Source organism: Rhinolophus ferrumequinum, chromosome 13 (assembly GCF_004115265.2).
Source record: "Rhinolophus ferrumequinum isolate MPI-CBG mRhiFer1 chromosome 13, mRhiFer1_v1.p, whole genome shotgun sequence".
NCBI classification, from domain to species: Eukaryota; Metazoa; Chordata; class Mammalia; order Chiroptera; family Rhinolophidae; genus Rhinolophus; species Rhinolophus ferrumequinum.
In genome coordinates, this window is record NC_046296.1 from 18,020,171 (window position 1) to 18,046,299 (window position 26,129).

Consider the following 26,129-nt stretch of genomic DNA (forward strand, 5'->3'; position numbering starts at 1 on the left):
GAGTAAAAATATTTTTCCTAAGGATGCTGCTGGTTTCATTCGTCTGGGGGTAAAATACAACCCAATCCTCAATGACAAAGGACCTCATAGAGATTTTAAGCCCACTGCGCCCCTCCTTCACCTAAGTTCAAATAACACTGTATTTGCACCACACGTCCTATAAGCCTGTGTTTCTCCTCCTCTTCGTGTTCTCTGTGCATCACCTTTGAGTATAAGGACTAATATCTCTGAAAGCTCTTGTTTCCTAACCCCCCTCCCCAAGAGTCATCTAGCCCCCATTCTTACTCATGTTCAAGGGAAAGGAATCAAGGTAATACAGTAGGAGTACTAGCTTTAGAGTCAGCTACACTTGGATTTTAATCTTGGTTCTGGGTGCTCTTCAAAAAATGCTTAACTTCTCTGAGCCTCAATTTCCTCATCTGTCATGTAGGTAATAATGGTACCTATTTCACGAGGTCATGTGTGGGTTAGAAAGAAGATGTGAACAACCCTTCACACTGTGAGACACAGTCCAGGGTGGGAAAAAAGAGCCCCACCCAGAGAAGTAAGGCTTGCAGGTTTTAATGTTTCATGGTTGGTAACAGAGCAGTCTCAAGGAGATCCCCAGAGAATGTGTTCTGACTTTAGAAGCACTTCCTGTGGACAATGGAGGGCCCTGCCTCGTCATACTCCGGCTTGCTGATCCACATCTGCTGGAAGGTAGAGAGAGAGGCCAGGATGGAGCCTCCGATCCAGACTGAGTACTTCCGCTCTGGGGGAGCAATAATCTGGAAAGAGTAAATGTGGTGAATGAAGCATGATTGGTCCCCAAGGGAATGGGGGTGGGCGGCAGTCCAGGCGCCATCTCGTCACACTGCCGGGCTGGGCTGGAAACGACAGCCTCCACGGTCAGAAAGGAACAGGGCAAACCTCGTGGTAGACTGCATTATTGCTCAAATCTTCACTCCCCCTCCACCCTGCCCCCCTCCACAGGAAGAGTGTACTGTTCCACCCTGTCACTTAGGGCCGGGCCAACGAAATGGTAGCAGACATGACCCCAACAGGAGCTTGCAATGTGCTTCAGGCATGCAGTTGGGCCTGTTCTCTTGTGCCTCTGCCATCTTCCTGAGAAGAGCTCCCTTGAGGAGCTGCTGGGCCTTCCGCCCGGGTCCCCTAATGAGAGATGTGGACCAGCCCTGAGCTGGCTGGACCTGCAGAGCTGTGTAGCCACGCCTGACCTGGATCAACCGACTCCTAGCTGGCCTACAGATACATGAGCGATGACTGCTCCTTGTTATGTGCCCTGAGATTCAACAGCTGCTTGTTACTCAGCAGTAGCTGAACAGCACAAACATCTACAGTGGGAGAGCTGTTGGGTTCTTGCCTGGAGTTTGGCTGCATGGGCAGCTCAGGCTGGGCCTCCTCCATTCCTGAGTCTGAGCCAGTCTACTCAGACCGTGTCTTGAGCGTCATCTGTCAACAGCCACTCGTATCTGAGAAATTCTCAAATTCACACAGACATTGCTCCTTCTTGCCACTGGGAGTCCTTAGCGTAGCCTTTAGAAATTGGTTGTCCTGTCAAACAACTTTGAACTCCACCTAAAAATGGGTCTAGAAGGATTGCGATTCTTCAACTAAGTTCCCAGTTTCTGAAGGGCCTAAGATTTCAGTGCTAGAACAAACTAGAAACTAGTTTTTTGTCTCCTTAGACCCTCTCTACATATTTCCTAATTTACAGAGCTCATGGAATTGCAGAATAAGAAGGGTCTTTAGAAGGGTATCTTATTCAGGCCGACAAAAGTTACCCCATCACTCCTTGGACAGATACCTCAGGGACTGGCAGAGGCACTGAGAAGGTAACAGATTTTTATGGCCGGGCAGGTCTAGTTGTGAGAAAACTCTGGCTTGTCTTGGGCTGAAGGTCCTCAGTCTCAGCCCCACCCCAACCCCACATTTCTTCTTCCGTATCCTGAGGCTTGCCTCATCTCCCCCAATGCCTCTACACAAATCGTGCTGTTCAATTTGTCTCAGGTGCCTGTGTACACACACACACACACCTTTGGACACCTTTGCTCGCTCTATTGCCCGAAGTGCCCTTTCCCCTCTTCTCGTCTCACTTAAGTTACCCTTTCTTTGATCACGTCTACTAATTACACCCTAAACCCTGAAGGCTGGTATGTGATGTTAAACTCAGGCAGTGGCTCACAAATAGGGATACGCATTGAACCACTGGTGTTCGTTTATCAGTGTAGGTGGTGAGACTTCCTTGGACCTGATGAACCAGAATCTGGCGGTGAGGCTAGGTGTGGTATCCTGACACATGGTCCTGGTAGAAAGTCCCCGTTCCAGGCCTGGCGCGATGCCCCCCCCCGGGGGGGCAGGCCTCAGTAAGCGAGGCTGCTCCAGTGGCTCTGGGTGCAGATAAGAACCGACACGTTCTCATTTGTTTTCTGGGGAAAGCTTTGCTTCCCTGTGCTGAGCACCCTCTATCTGCTAGGCCGGAGGGTGGCCTGGGGAAGCCTTCCTCTGTGAAGAGGGTTCTCAGAATACTGACACAGAGAATATACTTCCTTAGATCAGGCCTCCTTCCCAAAGACCAACTTGATTGTGAGACTTTGTAACTTTCAACCTATTTGTTATCTCCATTCTATTCCCAGCTCTTTTTCTAAACCTGCTAGCAGCAAAGCGCCTGCAAGTTCCTCTTATTGATAGCTTGGGGACGAGAGGCTGGGGAGAGGCAGTAAGACAAGTGAGCTCCCATTCCACCGAGGCTATCAGGTGAGAAGCCCTGGAGAGAGGCAGTGTGGGGAGGCTGTGGCTGAGCTGGGACAACAGGCTGTCTAGGAATCACGGATGCCCCTGTGAGTTCAAACCAGCAGCCTGCCCCATGGCCAAACTTCCTCTCTTTGAAATTTTCATCCTCCTCGGGAGTAACACCCAAGTCCTTTTTAAAGTTTAGAGATGCTGTAGTATTGCTTCCTTCTTTTCTTCACCTCTAGTTCCCTCCTCCTGATTTCTTCCTCAACCCCCTCAATATTCCCTTCACCCCAAATTCTTTCACCCCCTTGTCACATGATATCATGTGATTATGTCTGAGAACCCATGCTAAATGTGCTTCCAGCTCATCAGTGCCCAAGGAACACAATTCTCCCAGGATGAAACCTGGCCCGTACCAGGATGAGCGGAACCCAAGAGACCCCTGAGCTCCAGGCCTGGCAGTGTGACTGAGCATCTGGTGGCTCCCTGTACAAAGGACAGGATGAAGGAACTGGGTCAACACCCACCTTGATCTTCATGGTGCTGGGGGCCAGGGCTGTGATCTCCTTCTGCATCCTATCAGCAATGCCGGGGTACATGGTGGTGCCGCCGGAGAGGACATTGTTGGCGTATAAGTCCTTGCGGATGTCAATGTCACACTTCATGATGGAATTGTAGGTTGTTTCATGAATTCCGGCAGACTCCATGCCTAGTGGAGAGCATAGTATTTGGTCAACGTCCATCACTCATGAACATCGGCACCCCCAGCTCCTCAGGTGGCCTTTCTGGGGTTGCAGACCCTTAATCACCTCCCAAATGGTTTTCAAGATCAGACCCTCTTACTGGTTATTGCCCTGCCTTTCATTGCCCCCTGTTCTGATTGATCTTTCACATTGCTGCCTGAGGTATATTTCTGAAGGCACACTTTCATCTATTTTCACAACTTACTTGAGATATAATTCACATGCCATGAAGAAGAGTACCTCTTGAAAGAGTACAGGTTAGTTTCTAGTATATTCACAGAGCTGTGAACATTGCCACAATGTAATTTTAGGACATTTTTAACACCCTCCAATAGAAACCCCAGGCCCATTAGCAGATACTCCCCTTTTCCCCCTTCTCCAGCTCTAGGCAACCACTAATCTACTTTCTGTCTCTAGCTTTGCCTACTCTGGGCATTTCATATAAATGGAGCCATACATTATGTGGCCTTTTGTGTCTGGCTCCTTTCACTTCGCATGTTTGCAAGCGTCATTCATGTCATAGCACGTGTCAGTACTTCCTTCTCTTTTATTGCCACAGAGGCCTCCCTCGTGTGGACATACCCATGATGTCATCTTCAGCAGTCCCCCATTCCCTGCAGGTTGACATTTAGCTACCTTAGCCTGACACCAAGATCTTCCTGTGTGCCAAACCAGTTCATACCCACCTACCTGCCTCCCCCACCTCTAGTCTTTTGTCCATGTGGTATAATGTCACACAGTAGATAGAAGAATCCTCCTAAAATACAAACCTGACCTTGCTACTCTGCGGCCTAAAAGCTTTCAGGGGATCTCCACTGCTGATATGATTAACCCCTATGTTCTTTGTGTAGTCTAGCCATTCTCCCCCATTTCCCCTGTGTGCAAACATGACAAACACACGCACACAAACACACGCACACACACACACAATTCTTTCATCATATCCCAAATAGAACATGACTTTTCACACCTCCATGCCTTTGCATATACAATTCCATCTGCCTTGTATGCTATTCCCCACTCTGCAGTGCTTCCATCCCCAGATACCATAAAATGATATTCATTCTTCAAGGTCCTGCTCAAATATTCACCCTCTCAAAGAAGGCTTTCCCGATTTCTTAGGCCTGTAACACACTGTCCAGTTTGCTCTTTACTGCTGCACTGTGTATCAACATTTGCTTATAGGCCCATCTTTTCTTACACAGTTCTCAAGAAAGTAGTTGTCCTTGTACTATTCTCTTATTTAATCCTTGTCGCAACCCTATCTGGTAGGTACTATCATTATTTCCACTTTATAGATAAGAAAACTGAGATTTGAAGAAGGTAACATTTCCAAGGTAACAGGGCTTGAAAAGGTAGAGTCAAGACTTAAAACCAGGTCTGACCCCCAAATCCATCCTGTTTATTGCTACAAATTTCAGCCCCATGACCTAAATGTTGAGTGATCCAAGAAGTGTTTTGTTTATTAAGCTCATTCTTAGTTTCTTGTTATATTCCCTCTCCTGCTTTTACTTTATCTTGATTTCCTTACCCTGTTATTTAAAATTAGATTTTATCTACTTGTATTGTTTATGTATTTTTGGCTCTTCCTGGAAAAATATGGCCTATGTATAAATAAAAAACAAAGTTTGTGTGACCCCTGCTGTTTGTCTTTCCATCTCTTACCCATCCCTGCACCCTGCCCTCCCAGCTGGCAGGGGCTGGGGGCAGCACCTCACCAATGAAGGAAGGCTGGAAGAGGGTCTCGGGGCAGCGGAAGCGCTCATTGCCAATGGTGATGACCTGCCCGTCGGGCAGCTCATAGCTCTTCTCCAGGGAGGAAGAGGAGGCCGCTGTGGCCATCTCATTCTCAAAATCCAGGGCCACATAGCACAGCTTCTCCTTGATGTCTCTCACGATTTCTCGCTCGGCTGGAAGGAGTAGAAGGACAGAAAATAGATACTCAGTGGGAAGGGGGAGTTCAAAGCAAAATGTCGCATGGGCTTTTCTCCTTGCTGTTTTCACTCTGCTCTGACAATGCTGCAGACCTTCCTGAGGGCCCTGCAGGACACATTTCTTGTCTAGATGGAGGCTTGTATGTGTGATCTTATAGATTCTAGGACGGCCTCTATCCCAAAGCCCCTTTTGCCCGGGTGCCCACTGAGGCATGACACCTCCCCCTTAGCCAAACCATAAATGCCCCCAGGTAGTGAAATGCATCACGCATTACTACCATTCAGGGCTGTTCAAAACCAGCTCTGATAGGGTATGTTCATGGACAGCGGTGGCAGGTTCCTGGGGAGGGCGGGGTGCTGTGAAAGGGCACGTCTGGAGGCCTCAGCTGAGCACCGTGTAGGAGAAGTAAGCCTAGGCCTGTCTCCCATCGCGGGGCATTTCGCTTGGGAACCTTCCTCCCTAAATAAGACGGCCTTGACTATCTGGTTTTGTCCGGAGGCCCGGCCGCAGCCGAGGGCTTGCCTGTCTATCCTAAGAGAGTTTGAGCACACAGAGCCACGACTTCTCATCATTCCTAAGAAATTCTGGTCCTAGATCAGATTCGGTCGTGAGCTGCACTCCGAATCAGGAAAGGGGCTGGATACCTGTGGTCACAAAGGAATAGCCTCTCTCTGTGAGGATCTTCATGAGGTAGTCTGTGAGGTCGCGGCCAGCCAGGTCAAGGCGCATGATGGCGTGGGGCAGGGCGTAGCCCTCATAGATGGGGACGTTGTGGGTGACGCCGTCCCCGGAATCCAGGACGATGCCTGTGGACAGAGGGGATAGGACCTAGGAAAACCTTTCTGGTCTTTCATCTGTCTCGTCCGGGATCCATTACCAATATCTCCAACTATCATGTTTTCCTTTCGCAGCTGAGAAAATTCACCCACCGTGCAATAATCAATCATATTTTTTGTTTACATCAATTTATTCTCCCAAATCATACTGCAGTCTTCTGGAAAGTGAGTAAGATGTCTCGTCTTCTTGTATTCCTTGAAACATTTTTCACGATAACGCACACTTGTCAATTTGCATCTAGACGGCACGTTCTTTAAGTGAGACTGGATAATTTGCACATCTTTCATGCATCAAATTAACACATATGCACATGCAATTGGAATGTTTAATCTGAAAGCGACTATCAAAACCAAGCAATTTGAAAAAATTAACATTCTCTACTGATGAAACTTTTAGGAAACCATGAAGAGAAATAAGCTTCCTCAACATGAAAAGAAATCTTTCTCAATCCTACAGCCACATCATAATTGATGGGGAAACACCACAAGGTTGTTATTTTATTACTATTATTTAATATCGTCCTGAGAGTTCTAGCCAATGCAATAAGGCACAAATGGAGATAAGAAGTATTATTGTCAAAAGGAGACAGAATTGTTGTTATTTGCAGATGATGTGGTAGGTATGTAACCCAAGAGAATCAACTGAGACATGATTGGAGCTAAAAAGATGGTTCAGTAAGGGCCAGATGTAAAATAAACACCCAGGGACCACCAGTTTACTCTCGTACAAGGATGCTGATCATAGTACATTTTATAACAAAAAAGAAAAATTGGAGACAACCTAAAGATCCAGCAATAGACAAATGGTAAAATAAATAAATAAATTATGGAACCATCATATAACGACTACCGCGTGGCCATTAAACATGATGTTTACAACATAAAATCAAGTGCAAAGCACAGGACATAAAACAGTATACACCCTGTACTTCCCTATTATTGTCCTTATTTACCTTCAGTGAAATACCTTTTACTTTTGTCTCTCCCCCACTAGACTTTATCTCCATAATAGTTGGAACGGTTTTGTTTGTCAGTGTGTGCTCACGGCCTGGTACAATGGTTGGCACGTGGTAGACAGTCATGGAAAATATCAAATGAATGAAGGAATGGACAAATCAATGGATACATGAATGAATGTTTGAACACTATTCATGGAAGTTATCGAGCCTCTATTAAAAATGGCTTTATTTTAAAGGTCTCTCTGTTTCCCTGATCACTTTTCTATACCAAGGGCACATACTTTCATATCCACCATCACAGGTTCTGCTGTTGCTGCTTCATGAGCAGAAACGTTCCAGCATTGTTGGGAAGTGTGGATAAGCTCCAGGTCTGGCCACTATGAGGGAAATGGCCCTTGCTGGATATACTAATCATGGTTTGTTTATGCGAACTCTTTCCAGCTATACTGGGCAGACTCGCCTCTGCATGGGCTTCCCTTCTGTTATCCCTATGCAAGGTTTTCCCTGGACTTTGGCTGTCCCTTTGATTCTTCTGAGCAGGAACCTCTGCAGGAGCCCAGCTTCCCCTTCCTCCCCTTGAAATCAGAAAGGGCATGGATTACAGCAGGGTTACTCACCTGTTGTGCGACCAGAAGCATAGAGGGAGAGCACAGCTTGAATGGCAACGTACATAGCAGGGACATTGAAAGTTTCAAACATGATCTGAAAGGGCAATGCAGAATTAAAGACCGTCTGACAGAAATCACAGCACCTCTTAGCCCAAAGAATGGCTTGTAATCTTATTAAGGGCAGGAACTATGCCTATTTAACCTACTCCCACCTACCAGAGGGTTTGGCATGGACTACACACATAGCAGGTCCTCAAAACATTTCTGTTGCATTAATGCATGAATGGGAGAGAGGATTTGGCCATCGTGTCGCATTCTCGTGCCAGTGCAAGTCTGTCTGGCCTCTTACCTGGGTCATCTTCTCCCTGTTGGCCTTGGGATTTAGGGGGGCCTCCGTGAGCAGGGTGGGGTGCTCTTCAGGTGCTACCCGCAGCTCATTGTAGAAGGAGTGGTGCCAGATCTGTTTGGAAGAAAAGTCAGATGAGTCCAGCAGACTCCTAGTGGACTGGAAAATTCCAGTTGACATGTGCACGCTGCGGGAGTATGGCTCAATGTTCTCAGGATGGGCTGGACCTGGAGAGAACTGTCAGCCCTCGAAATTTCTGATGGACCTTTAGAAGTTATTATATCCCTTCTCAAGAGAGCCCCAGACAGGACTCAGGCCTGGGCCATTATACTCAGTGTATTGATTATTTCCCTCCGATCTTCCTTTCTCTATCCTTCTCCCTCCTCACCCCTGCTTTGTATGTTCCTTGCTTTTTGGCTTCTGACTACACGTGTGTTTGGCTAATGGAAGATAACAGCAAAAAGTTGGAGAATGGGAGGAAGGAGAGAGGTCAGGGTGTTTCTCCCGGCAATGGTGTGGCCCTCTGTAGCACAGTCCTGTTGGGTGGCCCCTCTCCCAGGGCTCCAGCTCTCACCGAGTTCTAGTGACATTGTGCCCCCCACCCCCCAGCCTAGTGGTGTAAGACCTACCCTCTGTTCTTTCTGGTTCCCTAACTCTGCTCACACCTCTGTAAGTAGTTCTTCCTTAAATTAACTCCCCAACCCTAGCTGAGTACATATACTGTCTCCTGCTGGGAACCGGACAGATAGGCTTGAACTGCTACTGTTTTTAATTGAGCAAGCTGATGCGTTAGAGCAAGGCTTCTCAACCTCAGCACTTTGACATTTTAGGTCGGATAATTCTTCATTGCAGGGGTGCTGGCCTGTGCCTTGTAGGATGTTTAGCAGCATCCCTGGCCTTCACCCACCAGATGCCAGGAGCACCCCTCTAGCTGTGTGACAAGTGAAAATGTCTCCCGACATTGCCAAATGCCCTCGGGGAGGCAAAATCGCCTCAGTGGAGAGCTACTGTTTCAGAGGAAGTTATTTCTTCCCTCTGTGTCCAGTTCCCTTTTCAGTGATCCAGGACCACAACACAGGAGTTTTTCATTTTTCATTTCAGAGGGATTCAGCAAAGAGTGTCAGGGACCTAGAGCTTTTTATCTCCTCAGAGGCGGGGCACAGGATCATTTGATTCCACCGTACCCAAATATTTACAGGCCCCCGGCTTTGTGCTAGGATGGTGCTAAATGTGAAAAGGGCAGACATAAACCAGACATGGCACCTAGACCTTAGTTTCAAAGTCTGGAGAGGAGAAAGACAGACAAAAAGACAAAACACAAAGACACATTAACATTTTAAGTCAAGCACTCGGCAGCCGCAGCTCATTTCCTGGGGGTTACAGGTGGGCTCTGGAGGCAAAGGAAGGTCGTCAGAGGCCGGAAGGCCATCTGAGGCAGAGCAATTGGCACAAGCCAGGGCCCTGGACTGTGAAAGTGTCACAGGAGATGGCAATCAGTCTGAATAAGTAATGTTAGTCTTTCTTCAAACGTGGGCGTCAGATGCCTTCTAGTAGCACCAGCTGGGCTGTTACAGGAGGCACAGGTCCCCAGACCCACGACTCAGAACCGTTGGGTGTTGGGCCCAAGGAGCTGCATTTCATTTTACTTCATTTTTTGGAGTTTTTATAAAGTACTTTAAAAATGAAAGATATTGATAATGTTAAAATTAGAAAAAATGTTTTTAAGAGGAATAAAAATCTTCCATATTTCTATCACTTAATAATAAACAGTTAATATTTGGCTTTTTTTCTTCTTCCCAATCTTTCACCTTTATGTATTTTCAAATGTATCACTATTAGCATTCATTTATTTCATATACTTTTATTTATTATTATACTATTATATTTTTATGTTCATTGCTTCTTGCTACTTTTCAGTTAATGTAACATAATTTCCTTTTTGTAGTAAATATCTTTAATAAGCTCAACAAACATTTGTGTGTAATGCTGACACATCATTTCATCAGATACCAATATATATTTAATCACATGACTATTCTTGGTATCTTCAATTTTTGTTTTCAAATAATCCTGTGATAGTTATCTTTATGCATATTATGTTTTTTTTTCCTTTCAGAATATTCGCCAAAGAAAAGAATTTTAACAGTGCAATTACTGGGCTAAAGAGTATGGTAATTGAAAGACTTTTTGACTTTTATTACCAACAAAGAGGCTAAATTACTCTTTACTCCAGAATAATAAAGTGCCCATCTTTTCTTAACCTTCATATGTGTTCTTGCTCTTAAAATATGAAATAGTTGGATAGATAGAAATAGTACCTAGTTGTTTTACTTTGAGTATTTTTGTTTCAAACGAGTTTAATAATTTCTATTTGGTAGATTGTCTGTTCATAGGCTTTATTTGTCTCATGAAGACTGTATTTTTTCTTTTTTTTTAAGGAGGGCACAGCTCACAGTGGCCTATGCAGGTATCGAACTGGCAACGTTGGTGTTATTACTAGTACCACGCTCTATCCAACTGAGTTACCTGGCCACCTGAGACCATATTTTTAATTATCAATTTGCACTAGCTGTTTATATTAATCCTTCATTGCACTTGTTATGAATATATTTTGCAATTTGTTGCTTGCATTTTAAATTTGGTTTTATTTTTCACATGCTAGAAGTTAGGATTTTTAAGAAATCACATTTGTTATTTTTTTCTCTATGACTTCTTTCACCAGAAATTTGACGAATACCATGTTTCCCCGAAAATAAGACCTAGCAGGACCATCAGCTCTAATGCATCTTTTGGAGCAAAAATTAATATAAGACCAGGTCTTATTTTCAGGGAAATACAGTATAAGACCTGGTCTTATTTTCGGGGAAACATGGTAGTTGTGGAGAGTGCAGCTCACTGGCCCATGTGGGAATCAAACTGGCAACCCTGTTGTTCAGAGCTCGTGCTCTAACCAACTGAGCCATCCGGCCGCCCCTCTATATTATATTTTAATATTTGGATATGGAAAGTCTCCTCTCATAGTTTTTCTTATTCATTTTGTTCTCATACGTTTAGCCTTATTTTTTCTCTAACTACACTTTTAATTATCTTGCATAATTAAAAATTGTGATTTTTTTTTTTAAGTCAAAGTCACAGAAGTGGAGAATAGAATGGTAGTTGCCAGGAAGTGGGCAGAGGGAAAAATGAGGAGATTTTGGTCAAGGGCTGCAAAGTCTCAGTTATGCAAGATAAATAAATTCTGGAGATTTAATGTATAGCATGGGGACTATAGATAACAGTCCTGTATTACATACTTGAAATTTGCTAAGAAAGTAAATCCTAAGAGTTCTCACAAGAGAAAAATGAGTAACTATGTGAGGTGACAGGTATGTTAATTAGCTTGAATGTGGTGATTGCTACACAATACATATGTATATCCAATCATCAAATTGTACTCCTTAAATGTATACAGTTTAAAAATTATGAGATTTTTATTGGAATGGCAAACAGCCCATAAATTAATTTGAGAAGATTTGACAGCTTTATCTTATTCAGTTTTTCTCTTAAGGCACAAAACATATTTTTGGGATTTTTAAAAAAGAGTTTGTATTGTTACTGCTGTGAATAAAATGTTTTTGTCTGTTATATTTTCGAATTAGATATTCTTAGATATATACAAGCACTCTGTACCATTTATTGAGCATTAAGTATGTTCCATGCCTTGGGATTACACTAAATATTTACCTAATTCAATCTCCAAAGCAACCTAATGAAGAAAGTATTTTTATCTCCACAAATGAGGAAACTGAAGCTTGGAGGGAAGGATTTGCAACAAGATCTCCCTCTCACTGACTCCAATGTCTGTGCTCTTAACCATTACATTGTGTGAAATGAAAGCTATTGCCCTTTATCTGTTTATCTCACACCCAGAGTGACCCAATCTAGGAGTTAGAGAAAAGTATAGTGGATTATAGATTTTGAACCAACATCCTTTATGCCCAGGGGCGGACTGCTCAATAAGCCCTCTATAACATGTCAAAAGGCATTCACTGCAGAAACAAGAACTCTCAGCCAACTGTCTGAAGAATTTATCAAAAGAATATTTAGAAGGCTCTATTAGCATTTTGCACACATGATTTTGTTGATCACACACTACCATTTAAAAATTGCTCCCTCCCACATTTTCTCACACAAAAACAAGCTTCCAAAAACCCCTATAAATTCCTACTTAAAATTTTCATTAGAGAATCGTCATAATAATATAGCATCAATGCATTACCTGAGGTCATGACAGGGAAAATACAAAGAAGAGAAGCTATTTGCTTCTCCAGAGGCGGTAGCATTTGAAAGAAGGGATAAGCACTGGCTTAGAGTGAAAGCATGTGAAAGGATGATGCGGGAATTAGGCAAGGCCAGGTCCTCATATGCCAGGCAGGGAGTTCGGAACTACTGTTGGTTAGTGAGGAGCCATTAACCTCAGGAAGATTCCTGAGGAGGTTGAGTGACATGACCTGAGCTGTTTTTAGAGAGATGTGCTTTGCAGCAGTGTAAATTTAATTGCGTGACTGAGGCAGGAGACAAATCAAGGAAGCCACTGCAATGTCCAGTGGGAGACGTTGGCATCCTTGATTGGAGAAGAGCCAGGGGATGGACCGGAAGGAAAAAAGGATGTAAGAAACATTTTAGAGGAAGAGTTAACTGGGCACAATGGGTCATGATGATGGATTATTAGCAAAATGAGCATGTGCAAGGGGGAGTCCGCCATACCTTCTCCATATCATCCCAATTGGTGATGATGCCGTGTTCAATGGGGTATTTGAGAGTCAGGATCCCGCGCTTGCTTTGAGCCTCGTCTCCCACGTAGCTGTCTTTCTGGCCCATTCCCACCATTACACCCTGCACAGCAAATGAAGAGAGATGTGAATTGGCTGAGGGCTTGCATCAGAGGGACTCAGGCATCAGAGGGCCTCTGAAGAAAGATAAAAAGAGGAAAAATGTCCTTCTTCTCCAGGAAGCAGAACAGCAGGAGATAAGGGTAAAGCAGATGCCAGTGGACGAGAAGGTGATGGGGAGAGAAGGTGGAGGGTTTCTTGTGGGCTTGTCCTTCTTCTCTCTCCCAAGACAGTATCATTTTCTTAGATAGAACAGGGACCATCCATACACTTCCTCCCCTTCTTTCATAACACACGCTCACACACACACACACACACACACCTCGTATTTGTTCTCCTCAAATACCCTGTGCTCATACTATACCGTCAGGTCGTACAGCTCTCCCCACATGCTGAGATACTCCTTAGCCTCACTTATCCCTTTTTCTACAGTCTTCCCCTTCCCTAGTCCCTCCATTCACATTTAATCTCTCCCTCCTTTGTGCTTGCTTGGTAAAATATTTTGCCTCTATTCCAGACTGTGATCTTAAGTGTGTTATGGGTATATCTTCATGGAGTATAAATTTCTAAAAGGCAAGAGGCTTGCTTATTTGCATATATTTTTAACAGGTTTCTTCAAAACCTAGCAACCCCAAAGACTTAAGCCAGACATGATACCATCATTGTGTGCCTGATGGATGATTTTGGTTCTGGATATTTCTATTAAAAGTCTTCCTCTATTAGTTAATCAGAAGAGAGAACCCTACCCCCAAAGTGCGTGTGTACACACACACACACTCACTCACTCACACCCCCCTTCTTTCCCTCGCCCCCGCCCCCCCACAGCTCTGCATAGTCTCTGCAATGCAGCGCTTACTCCGCTTACTCCGAGTGGCTCAAAGCCTTGTGTCCCGATGAGCACACACCTGGTGGCGAGGACGGCCCACGATGGACGGGAAAACAGCCCGAGGAGCATCATCCCCTGCGAATCCTGCCTTGCACAGGCCAGAGCCATTGTCACACACAAGCGCAGTGGTCTCCTCTTCACACATGGTGAGTGTGGCTGAGTGAACCTGGGGCTGGAGCACCTTGGGGGTTGGGGAAGAAAGGAACTAGTCAGCCACTTGTCAAAATCAGGTTGGAGATGGTCTACTTGACTTTGGGGCCTGCCCCCACCTGCAGCCAGGGCCCAGCCTGGAGGAACAGCGTGCATCTGGCCTCCCAGTCTCTGGCAACTGGGCCTCTTCCCTCTACCCTGCTGTTATGGGATGAATTGTGTACCCCCCAAATCCATATGTTGATGTCTTAACCTCTACTACCTCAGAGTGTGACTGTATTTGGAAATAAGGCGTTTTCATCCAATATGACTGGTGTCCAATATGACTAATCCAATAGGATAGGTGTCTCCATAAGAAGAGGAAATTGGGACCAGATATGCCCAGAGGGAAGAGCATACGAAAACACAGCAAGTGGGGAGCCATCAGCAAGCCAAGGAGAGAGGCCTCGGAAGAAATCAACCCTGCCAACACCTTCATCTTGGACTTCTAACCTCCAGAACTGAGAAAAAATAAATTTCTCTTTTTTAAGCCACCCAGTCTGTGATACATGGTTATGGCAGTCGGAACAAACGAATCCACCTGCCTGTTAAAGACCCGAAGTGGCTACAGAGCTTTTATACAATGGAGAGAATCTCTAAAACAACTTGAAGGTTAGGAAAGGAGTTGAAAAAATGTTCAGAATACATAACAAAAGTCTTTTATTTACTATGTATAAAGAACTCTTACAAATCAATGAGAAGGAAACAGCCCAAAAGAAAAACAAAGACTATGAACAGATAGTTGACAGAAAAGGAAGCCCAAACACCCAACGACTATATGAAAAGATGAACAACCTCACCGGTCACCAGGGAAGTGCAAATGAAATAAGACCATTTTCACCCATCATAGTATTAAGATTCAAAATTTCATAATAGGTGTTGGCAAAGGTGTGGGAAAACTGGACCTCTTTAACTAGAGAAACACACAAACACACAATTTGGAACTACCCCAAGGTCCAAATTATAGGATATTTACTGAAGTTAAGAGAAGAGCCAGGCCCATCTATATGGACTAATGTGGCTAGATTTCTAAATGGTTCTACTGAGTCAACAAAGCACGTTGTTGCAGAACAGAATGGATAGCATAAAACCATGTATGTGAGTTCTTTCTAAAACAACAAAAGAAAACCAATATGGTGTATGTTCCATAATTTGCTATTTGTGGATATGAACACATAGCAAAATGGTCTGGAAAAAAGTCTAAGACATATAGTGATTACGTCCGGAGGTGGGAAGAGGAGGGGCTGGGTTATAGCTGCAATATTTTAAATGTTTACAAGGAGACTGTGTTCTCTAATAGTTTATCATTAAAATCAATATAAGATAGCATTAAGGAAAAAAGCTGCAGTAGTTACAGGGGAAACATACAATCCTAAGGGTAGAAGCACCTTGAGGAGGAAGGGGCAGCCTGAGAGGAGAGCAAAGCAAGGGACTGACGGTGGGACTCACTGCCCCCTGCCGCTTCAGATGGAGAAAACTGAGAAGTCCCTCTTCCATCACAAATATCTGAATTGGGACGGCTGCAAAGTGAGGAGGGAGTTAGTTTTTCCAACATCTATTGCAGGTTTTCTTTCTTCGGGGGAAGTTAAAAGACAACTTCTGAGACATTTTTGGCAGTACATGATAAAGGAGACGCAGCAAACAGTCAGGAGCCGGTGAGCTGATTCCCTCCTCACCGGGAAAGGCCTGGGTGGGTCAGGGGGGATGGAGGTGGGAAAGGTCCTAGCTGAGGGGTTGGGAAGGTCGGCTTCCAGGAGTCCACAGAAAAAGAGGCAGGAGGCATGGAAAGAGCAGGTGGTCACAGTGGAGAAAGCCCCACCCAAGCTTCATTCAGAATGTACAAGCACAGAGGGGAAGGAGATGGGTATTCTGGAAACACATGACCTTGGCCCCTCAGTGCCCTCAGGCTGAAGATGGACAGGGAAGACGATGATCAAAGCAAAGAGGAGACAGAGTCACAGGCCTGTCAGAAACGCTAAGGAGAGACCGAGCGGAAGCCTATTAACAAAATGTGACAGCTAGAAAGCCCTTCTCTGTTGTGTTCGAAGCAGAGGGCACACTAGGGGAGAGGCTCACTGGGATTCCTGGAGCCAGCTCTGCTTCTGTCTCTGTTGATCCTCGTGACCCTCTGTGGCCATGGAAATCAAGTCCTAGCTCTCGAACTTGGCCTCTAACAGGGCCCAACACGGCCTGGTCCCTGCCTGTGTCTCCAGTCTCATCCAGCCCCCTCTTGGCCTTCTCACTCTGGCTCTGTGGAGTTTCTCTCCATTCTCTGAACTGTGTCACTTCCTCTCCCTCCTGGACTTTTAGATGCAGGGTGTGGAACGCTCTTCCTCTCACCTGTTTGCTACTCTTAACTCTGATCACCTGCCAGGTCTCTGTGTTGACACTGCATTCTCATGAGGAATCTCTGGCCACTTGTCTTAGTTAGTGGCCCCACTTCTTTTTCCCACAGCACCTTGAATTTGCCCCAGCAGTGATCAACCCTGCATATCCCGGCTCATTCATAGCTCTGTAAAGGCAGGAGCTGGGTCTGTTGGTTCCCCAGTGATTCTTCAGTGTACCTACCCTGTTTCCCCAAAAATAAGACCTAGCCGGACTATCAGCTCTAATGCGTCTTTTGGAGCAGAAATGAATATAAGACCCGGTCTTATTTTACTATAATATAAGACCAGGTATAATAAAGACTGAGTCTTATATTCATTTTTGCTCTAAAAGACACATTAGAGCTGATTGTCCAGCTAGGTCTTATTTTCTGGGAAACACAGTAAACAGTGTCTGGCACAGAATGGGCTCTTTAAATGTTTGTTATCAAAATGAATGAGTGAATGGATCAATGTCTGTCAAGGAGAAAGGTATTCAGAACAATGAAGGGAGGACAAATATTGGTAAGAGGAAATCAAGATTTGAGGTGAAGTGGAGATTGAAGGAAAGCACTCAGCTGCTCTGGGTCTGGATTGCAGAGAAGACCCTCAGCCTCCCACCATACTGGAAGAATGGAGAAGGAGAGAGATGCTAGAAGACAGGAGATGGGCAAACATTCGACGTCCAACGGAGAAAAAAGGCAAATCGCTAAAACCTCAGATAATCTTGAAATGTAAGGTAAGTAGGTTTCCAGAGGCATTATTCAAAAGCAGTGATTTCTTAGAACTGGTCATGATTTACCAAGAGCAAATGTTGTCAGAGTAAGAGTCCTCCTCCCTTTTCTCTCAGGACCACTGGGCAGGAGAAGGTGGGAGACAGTGAGCTTAGCTTGATCTTGGCATCTGACAAGGTCTCCCGTGATGTCCCTATTGATAAAGCCATGGGGGCTGAACAAGAAATCAATTAGGCATATTTGTAGCTGCCTGAATTACTGTCACTGAAAGGTGATAATTGATGGGTCGACCTGGAGACAGCAATGTGCCCCAGGGCTCTTCTCTCGGTTTTTGTCTCATGTGACAATTTAATAAGTTGGATGAAAATATAGAGCATATGCTGATCAAATTTCCAGATAAAACAGACCCAGGGAGAGAGTAATATCAAATATGTTGGATGGAAGAACCAAAACCCAAGGAGATCTCAAAAAGCAGAGAAAATAAGCTGACTCCAATAATATTAAGTTTAATAGGATAAATATGAGGTTCTGTATATGAGTCTGAATAACCAAACCATGAAAGCTTTGTTCAGCATCAGTGAGCAAGACCTGGGGGCTTGTTGGCAGTCGGCATTGTGCTGGGGCCAAGATAAAACCTAACCCTATCTCCGGCTGGAGTACTGTGTCCGGTTCTTGGGGTCACCCTTCCTGGAAAAAAGGGGGCTTGCATTCACTGCTGATGTGTCAAATTGTACTACATCTTCGAAGGGGAATTTTAAAATACTATTCAAATGCCTTAAAATGTATATATCTATATCTTTTGTATATAATGTATATATCTTTTGACTCTACAAAGGCACTTGTAGGGATTTATCCTTGGAAAACACTCATGGGTGAGTGCAAAGATTTGGCCGAGAGCTAGTTTATCACAGCTTTAAAATACCCAAAATCAGAAACAACTTTAATATTGAGAAAGTTGTTGAATAAAACATAAACTGGTTTATAACCTAATTGCCAGAAACGTCCATACAATGGGAAGAGCAGCACATCTAATTCAATAGCAAAGGCACAAGCTGCTTTGTTAGGTGACTATATTCCGTGTTCCAGTTTTGGTAAAAAAAAAAAACAAAACAAACAAACAAAAAAAACCCAGTAATTTTAATTTTAAAAAATTGGGGGCCCTTCACATATATTATCTACTTAATCCTCACAAAAGCCCTGAGGGAAGATATTTTTCTTTCCATATTACGGATTGAAAAACCAAGTCTCACAGAAGTGAAAAAACTTAGCCTGAGGTCTCTTAGCCAGGAAGAGGCTGGGCTGGCATCGGCCCAGGACAGGTTCCAAAGCTTGAGCTTGTACCTTCGTCACCACCACTATCATAACGTCTCCATGTTTGGTGTTTTTGCTTCTGCTTCTCTGTCTCTCTAGAGCTGTTGGCAGCAAAAGCCCTAAAACAAAAGGGTCTATGTTCTTTTCTCTCTCTGAGCTTCTGAATCCCTCCTACTCCACGATTACATCTAGATTTGTTTATAACTCCTGCCCCTGTCTCACTGTTTAGCACATAGTAGGTGCACAATAAATGTTGGATGGCAATCCCACCGCCTGAGTGGCCCCTTCCCAGACGTGGTCTGCGCTGCCCCCAGTATTCCCAGGTCTCCCCAGTCAGGTCTCATGACAGCTTGGTCACGTTGCACGGGCCGAGTTAGAACCACACAGAGACAGTTTTCTCATCACAAGCTGTTCAGCAAACAGTTATGCTTCCCTGTTCTAGCAGGAGGCCCACCTTGAGAGGAAAGCAACCTTGGAGGCTAGAAGGTGGCTAAGAGGCAAAGCCACACCTCTTTGATTATCTCGCTCTAGGGTCCCCTCAGCATCTCTCTCTCTCGTGATTTATAGCTCAAGCCTGTCGGGCTTTTCAGTGAGCCCTTTTGTCTCCCCCTACGTTTCCCACACACAGAAAGAGAGCATTGGACTTGTTTCCCAGGGACAAGCCACAAAGCGACTTAAAGCTGTCAACAACGCCATTCTGCAGCACTCTGGGTGGATTTAAATCTGCTTTCTTGAAGGCGGAACCAAATGAGCAGCGAGGGAGCCGTAGGCGGGGTCAGGCCTGCTGGCTGGGAGTGGAGCCTCCGCGGGGCCCCAGGCTGCCCCCGGAAGAAGGGTTTCACCGAGCACGGAGCCAGACTCTCCTGGAATGTCTCTGCCGAGAGAAATACTACACCCTCCTCAGCTGCTTGCTGGTAACTTGTGGCTAGACTTGAGCGTGTCCGCTGAGCCACAGCCAAAATCACTGTGGTTTCCAGGGGTCACAACCGCTTTGCACTCGCAGAAAGCTGAGTGGCGTGCTCTGGCTCTGTCAGCACGTCCTACATCTGGGCTTCATTGAGGAGTTCACAAAGTTAGAAACACAGTTCACCCCACCCCCAAAGGTGGCCTAAAACCAAAGACAATAATGAGTGCAAAGAATTTGCTCACTCACTCATCTCTCGGGCTGGCCCCCAAGCAACTATGAGGACAGAGGCATTAACGCCCCTCCTGGTCACTCTGAAGGTTTGGCCTCAGACTTTCCTCCACTTCTCCCTTCTTTGCTCTTCTCCTCCCAACCGGCTGCCTCTTCCCATGGCTCAGTCCCATGCCTCCTTCTCTGGCCCTCAGTTTCCTCAACTATGAAATGGAAACCATAACATCTATTTCCCAGGGGTGATGGATCAAATAAAACAATGGAAATGAAAGTGCTTTGTAAATTGTAAATCAGGATTGGTAAACTAAGGCCTGTTTTTGTGCGTGTGGTCCACAAGCTAGGAATGCTTTTGACATTTTAAAATGTTTGCCAAAAAGCCCAAGAAAAATATTCCATGACCCCCCAAATTACAGGAAATTCAAATTTCAGTGTCTACAAATAAAGTTTTATTGGAACACAGCCATGCCCATCATTTGTTCACAAACTGTCTATGGCTGCTATTACTATAGTGGCAGATTTGAGTCATTGCAACAGAGACCTTTAGGCTCACAAAGCCTAAAATATTTACTATCTGGCCCTCTACAGCAAAAGTTTGCCCATCCCTGTTGCAAAAGACTGCAAAAATAATAACTCTTATTATCTCTGTTACTCTTTTCCATCAGAACTTGCTCCTAGGATGAAGTCTGTCATATTGGAAGGAGTTGAATGATCCACTTCACGAATGATTACTGAAGGTTGAATTTATGCCAGTTCCCAAAGACATTTTGGAAATAAGTGGGAAGGTTAAGTCCTAAAAGGAAAGCCTTTCAGATGGTGAGACTTCAAATAACAGTTGGGGAAGTACTGGGGGTGAGGGCTTCAAATGACCTATAAGCAGCTGCCTATTATAATTTGCACACGCACATATATTCACATGATCAAAGAGCCGGGGAGAGAGAAATCATTTCACGAAAAACATTCTTTCAGTGGAAAATTCTAGTAGTACCTCTAATTAACCTCAGGGTATTTGGACTTGGCTGATGTCTATTAATTAAATTTAAAATGATTCCTAATTAGTGATATTTCTGATCCTCAGGATTCTGCCTTTTGGACCTGTTCTGCCGGCTTCTACCTGGGGCTCTCATTCACACCCCCAGCTATGTCCAGACCCCTCTCCTGGGCTCCAGATGTGCAGAGCCAGCTGCCTACTGCGCCTCTAGCCCCACGCCCCCTGGCAGCTCAATTCTAGCTCCAGGACTGCTCTCCACATCACCACCCTCTAAACGGAATGACCACTCACCCCGGAGCCTACGCCTAACACCCTGACTCCTCCTGCCTCCTTGCCAACCAACCCCCGAGTGTCTTAATTCTATCTCCATGCCACCCTGCATGACCAACTCGGTACCACTGCATTCTCACCCTGTTCCAGTCCACTCTCCTCACAGCTGCCAGAGCAGTCCCTTCGAAAGGCAGATCTCTTTTGTCACCCTTCTGTAGTCCCCGATTGCCTAATCCTTTAGTGTAGTACATAAGGCCTTAATAATCCAGCCCTGCTCGCCCCTCTGAACTTAGCTCTCCCTACTTCCTGCCTTGAAGTCTAAATTCAGTAGAGTGAGCCACTTTAAGAGTCTCAAAGGCCATGCTTCCTTACTACTGGGATACGCCCAACAAAAGGACCCAGCTTGGGTACCCTTTCCTCCTGGAAGACTTCCCTGATAACTCTTTATCAGGGTGAGGGGCTCCTGCTGGAGCCTTTTCATACATTTATTTATTCCTTGGTTCTCATGTTTCTCTGCCTTTCCCAATGATTTCAGAAGCCTCTACACTGTCCCTATGGAGCCAGGACAGTGTTGGCACATAGTAAGAGCTCAATAAATATTGGTGGGATGAACAAAGGGAAGGAAAAAAGAAATTGTTCCTCAAGGTCAGGATGTCATACTGCCTATCTTGGTTTCCCAGGCTTGGCATGTAGAATCTCTCTGTCCATTGAAGTTTCTCCAGCACCCATTCATCTCTGTCACAGGAAGGACATTTTTCAGCCCAAGGGATAATCTCAAAGTCTAAACCCATTCAAATAATAAAAGCAAAAGCAAGCGCTTAGTTAGAGCCTCCCTATTCAAAGTGCAGTCTCAGACCTGCAGAATTAAGCATCACCTGGGAGGTTATTAGGAATGCAAATTAGCAGGCCCCACCCCAGTCTCCTGAATCAGAATCTGGGTGGGGTGTAGGACAGACTGTGTTTTAACAAGCCCTCCAGGTGATTCTTAAAGTTCGAGCACTCAGGGCCAGGCCCTGATTGCGCTAAGCCAAGCACTTTATACATGTACTATCTCGTTTAACCCTCACAACAGCATTGCCAAGTAGTGTTACTATTACTCCCATTGTACAGGAGAGCAAATTGAGGTCACTCAGTAACTTTGGTAGCCAAATGGCAGCCTGCCTCCAATGCCTGCAGTACTACACCAGCCTGCCTCAGCCATATAGAGATATGAAGACCTGAGGGGAACAATGGCATTGGCAGGGTGTGAGTCTCGGACAAGTCACTAACTTCTGTAGGCCTCAGCGTCCTCATCAGAGAATGACTTAGATGGTTCCTATATTCCTTCCAGGCCTAAAATTGCTTGATGCCACAGAACACTCATCCCTACCCGACTCCTGACTTTCCACCTCCCCCGTTGACCCTGAGGCCTTCAAGGGCTGAGAAAATTCTCTGTTCATCTCAGCCAAGCACAAATCACAGGACAGGAAGACCCACAGGGGACTGAAGAAAATACACTCTTATTCCCAACAGAGACTTCTCGCAGACACTGAGACCGTCGTTGGCTTGGATACAAAGACCCTGAGAAGAAGCCGGCTTTCTAAAAAGCATCTGCTCCCTTAGAACAGCCTGCCAGACATTCGGAGCCCGGACAAAGCACAGGAGAGTGTGGATGGGCACTGCCCCTAGTGAACAGGGCGAGTAGACACCACGGGTGTTATTTCCCACCCCCACCCAGTGAGGGGTGCAGGGAGCACTGATCCAGACTGCCCCTGCTCCCAAAGGCTCCATGGCCAGAAACGCCTGGTGCTGGCAGGCGGCAGCGTGCTTGCAGGCACCACTGCGCACCCAGCGCCTTGTTGTGTGACCTGGGCCAGCGTCATGGAAGCCAGGCCAATCTGGAGGCGCTCCTGCACCCAGGGGGCCAGGCAGCCCTGGGAAGGAAGAGCTGGCAGAAGCTGCAAGTACTCACCGAATGTATGAGAGGTCCTTCTCCCAGTGTCTGAGGGCTGGTGTGTCTTTGGCATAAATACCAGAGCAATATAAAACCCCAGAGGCGGATCTTCTTTAAACAGAGTCCCTAAAAAGGCCAGCTGACGGTGTGTTAGCCATATTGCCATATAAGGTGGTTTTTTCAATAAATCGGCTTTGGGGGGTGGGGGAAGAGATTGGGTAGAGTGAATTATCATTTGAAAAATGTATGCAAAAGGCCTTCAGTGGCAACAGCCCCAGTGCTGGTGGATTTGTTCCTTTTATGCTGCACTCTCATAAACAAAACTCACACCAGGCCTTATAAGCTGCCCAGAGTGAGGCCAGATGCAGCTCGGCTCCTGGAAGGAGAACCATACCAAGAATGGCAGTGGGCCTCCTTCCTCCACACCTCCTGCCTCAGGCCCTGCTGCCTGCCATCCGGGTTGGCCTGGGACGCCCATGCAGTGGCCCAAAGTGGATGCAATTTGTCCCGGTCTGGTGCAAGGCCAAGACAGCTCAAAATGGAAGGGAGACGCTATGGTACCTGGGAAAGTAATCCCCTGTATCCTACTCACCTGCTGCCCCTCGCACAAGCTCCTAAGCCCTAGGCTGAGTCACCTGGGGCCCCAGGCCAACTTAAGCTGCCTCTGGAACTTCACTGTCTCCTATCTTTCTCCTTTCCTTACTGGATTTCCTCTACCAGTCCGTAAATATTGGGAATTACAGACCAAGGAGATGTCTTTGGGTTGAGGCACACCTAACAAGACTCACAAGCCTGGGGCAGCTGGTTGGCTCAGTTGGTTAGAGCACGGTGCTCATAACACCAAGGTTGCCAGTTCGATGCCTGCATGGGCCAGTGAGCTGTGCCCTCCACAACTAAATTGAAACGACTACAGTGATACCTCGGTTTTCGAACGTCTCCATTGACCCACATTTTGGTTTATGAATGCCGTAAACCCGGAAGTAAATGCTTCGGTTTTTGAACACGACTCAGACGTCGAACATGTCACATGGCTTCCGCTGAGTGCAAGATCCTGAGGCCTAGCTGTCGGCTGTTTTCGAATGTTTCAGAACTTGTGGATTACGTTTGAAAACCGAGGTACCACTACTTGACTCGGAGCTGATGGGTCCTGGAAAAACACATTTAAAATAAATAAAAGTTAAAAAAAGAAGACTCACAAGCTTGTAGAATTTTCCACAGTCCTGTGGTTCTTGCTGTTTTCATAATTCATGTACTCTCCCTGTGTGGCTATTGCGTTTTCTGCACCATCAGCCACAAGCTGTGTGGCAAGGACCTTCCTCTCCACATTCCCAGTCCCAATACCTCATGTCGATCACAGTCTCAGATTACTGATTGCCCACTAGACACACACTCCCAGAGGACGCTCCAAAAACAGAACCCTGTCCCCGGCCCTCAGTGCCGATGTGCCTCCTGGGTGCCCTACCTCGGAATCCTACCCCTCGGCTCTTCGAGCTAGAAACCTCCGCGTCAGTGTAGACGTCTCTCTCCCCTTCATGCTTCTCTACCACCTGGTCACCTTTTCTGGTGGCCGTCTCCTCAGAAACGTCTCTCAGCTCTGTGTTCTCTCCTCTGGCCCTGGTCGCCATGCCCTATGGGCCCTGCCCTGCTTTAGGCTCTGGCTCTGTCTGGCCTGGAGCCACCATAGCTCCCTGACTGGCTTTCTTGACTCTGCTTCATCTACAAATCCAGTGGTTCCCAGAGTGCTGTCCCCAGTCCGGCCCTGTTAGAAATACAGATCCCAGGCTTTGCCCGGACGGATTGAGTCTGACACCCTGGGCGAGGGGCTTAGCCATCTGTGTTTTATAAACCTCCCCCTGCCCAGGTGCCCAGGATACCTATCCTTCACCAGAAGGAGCATGCATCATGCGTGGAACACCTGCTTCATGTGACCTAGGACCCCAGGTGACTCAGCCCAGGACTTAGGAGCCTGCGTGAGGAGCAGCAGGTGGGTGGGGCACAGGGGATTTCTTTCCCAAGTATGGGTGACATTCCCCTTCAGCTTTCAGCTGTCCTGGGCTTGCACCAGACCCGGATAATTGCATCCGCTTTGGGGACACTGATGGGAGTTCTGGTGGTTTCAGCTGTCCTGGCCCAATGGCTTGGTACAGGTCCGTCTTCCTCATTAACTGAGGATTGAGGGGGGTGGCGACGTGGATAAGGAGTGATCGCAGCTGAGAGAACCCCCTGTAGGGAAGGGGCACTGTAGGTGCACTTCCTCCTCCTTGGACGACTGTCCAGAGTGCTTAGCACTAAGTCTTAATTTCTAAGGCTCCTGGGCAGCTTTCCTGAATCTTGCAGAGCCCTGGAAAAGTCCTCCTGCGGTTGGTGGGGGCTTGCAAAGCAGCCGCTGAGGTGGGAGCTGTCCAGCAGGGACGGAGTGCTGTCAGTCCTGACTGGCAGAGGCCACTAAGAGCTAGTGCCCAGACTTCCTCCCGTGTCTCCCTCTCTGGGCAGGGACAGGGTGCCAGTCTCCCTTACCCTGATCAGGAATCCGGAGGGGCATCGTTTCCCTTCACTGTGGCAAGGTTGGCTCCACCCCCTTCTAATCATTCAGCACCGTGGCCAAGTGGATGTTCACACCTTGGTTGGCTCATTCAGCTGATAAACAATAAAGAGCGTGTCATTAAAGAGGACTGGTTGTGATTCAGGGTCCACAGAGCCCAGAGATCAGAAAGGAAGGCTGTCTGAATAAACTGAAGCCCTTAGGAAATGCTTAGGGAGGTGGAGTCTCCTCAACTTTAATAGAGAGCCAGAGATGGGGGAGGCGGCAGGCTAACCTCGTGCCAGAAGCACTCATTTTTTTATAGTATGAGCAAACCCACCCTCAACATTTCTTTCTTTGTTCCCCTCCCCGTTTCAAAAATCAATGCAAAGAATTCAAAACACACAAAAATGTTTATTTTGGAAAGCAAACGTCCCTTACAACCTCACACAGACCTGAGTCAGATATGGCCGCTGTTAACAGTATGATGTGTATTCTTTCAGATTTTTTTTCAGTCTTTTCCTATTGTTTGTATATTGCTTTGTAAAAATGGGATTCTGTTATAACATGTTTTTACAACTGTTCTGAAACTTGCCATGTTCTCGTAATAATACTCTTGGATGTCTTTCCAAATCAGTTTATGTAATTTTTAAACTCTACCATCATTTTCCACCATAGAGAAACACCATAAATTACTTAACCAATATCCTATTGATGGGCTCTTGGGTCATTTCTAATTTTTTACTTATGCAAACATTGCTGAAA

At 46.0% G+C, this 26,129-nt stretch overlaps 1 protein-coding gene across 1 annotated transcript; it reads right to left on the bottom strand.

The window, feature by feature from the left end:
• Positions 1-545: 545 nt before the first annotated feature.
• Positions 546-23,001, bottom strand: ACTG2 (actin gamma 2, smooth muscle). Its single transcript, XM_033124484.1, has 9 exons — positions 22,862-23,001; positions 13,940-14,101; positions 12,910-13,038; positions 8,167-8,277; positions 7,827-7,911; positions 6,059-6,220; positions 5,198-5,389; positions 3,264-3,445; positions 546-767 (listed from the first exon to the last, which is right to left on the bottom strand). The coding sequence occupies exons 2-9, from the start codon at positions 14,063-14,065 to the stop codon at positions 624-626; spliced, it is 1,131 nt and encodes a 376-aa protein (XP_032980375.1). The 5' UTR covers positions 14,066-14,101; positions 22,862-23,001; the 3' UTR covers positions 546-623.
• Positions 23,002-26,129: the final 3,128 nt, after the last annotated feature.

What these genes read in the sequence shown, in the direction of transcription:
- ACTG2 (XM_033124484.1), bottom strand. Translation starts at nt 14,065, where the DNA reads ATGTGTGAAGAGGAGACCACTGCGCTTGTGTGTGACAATGGCTCTGGC. An exon ending in TGGGCCGTCCTCGCCACCAG is followed by an intron (nt 13,039 to 13,939) that starts GTGTGTGCTCAT and finishes TTTGCTGTGCAG; the next exon opens with GGTGTAATGGTGGGAATGGG. An exon ending in TGCTTCTGGTCGCACAACAG is followed by an intron (nt 6,221 to 7,826) that starts GTGAGTAACCCT and finishes CTCTGTCCACAG; the next exon opens with GCATCGTCCTGGATTCCGGG.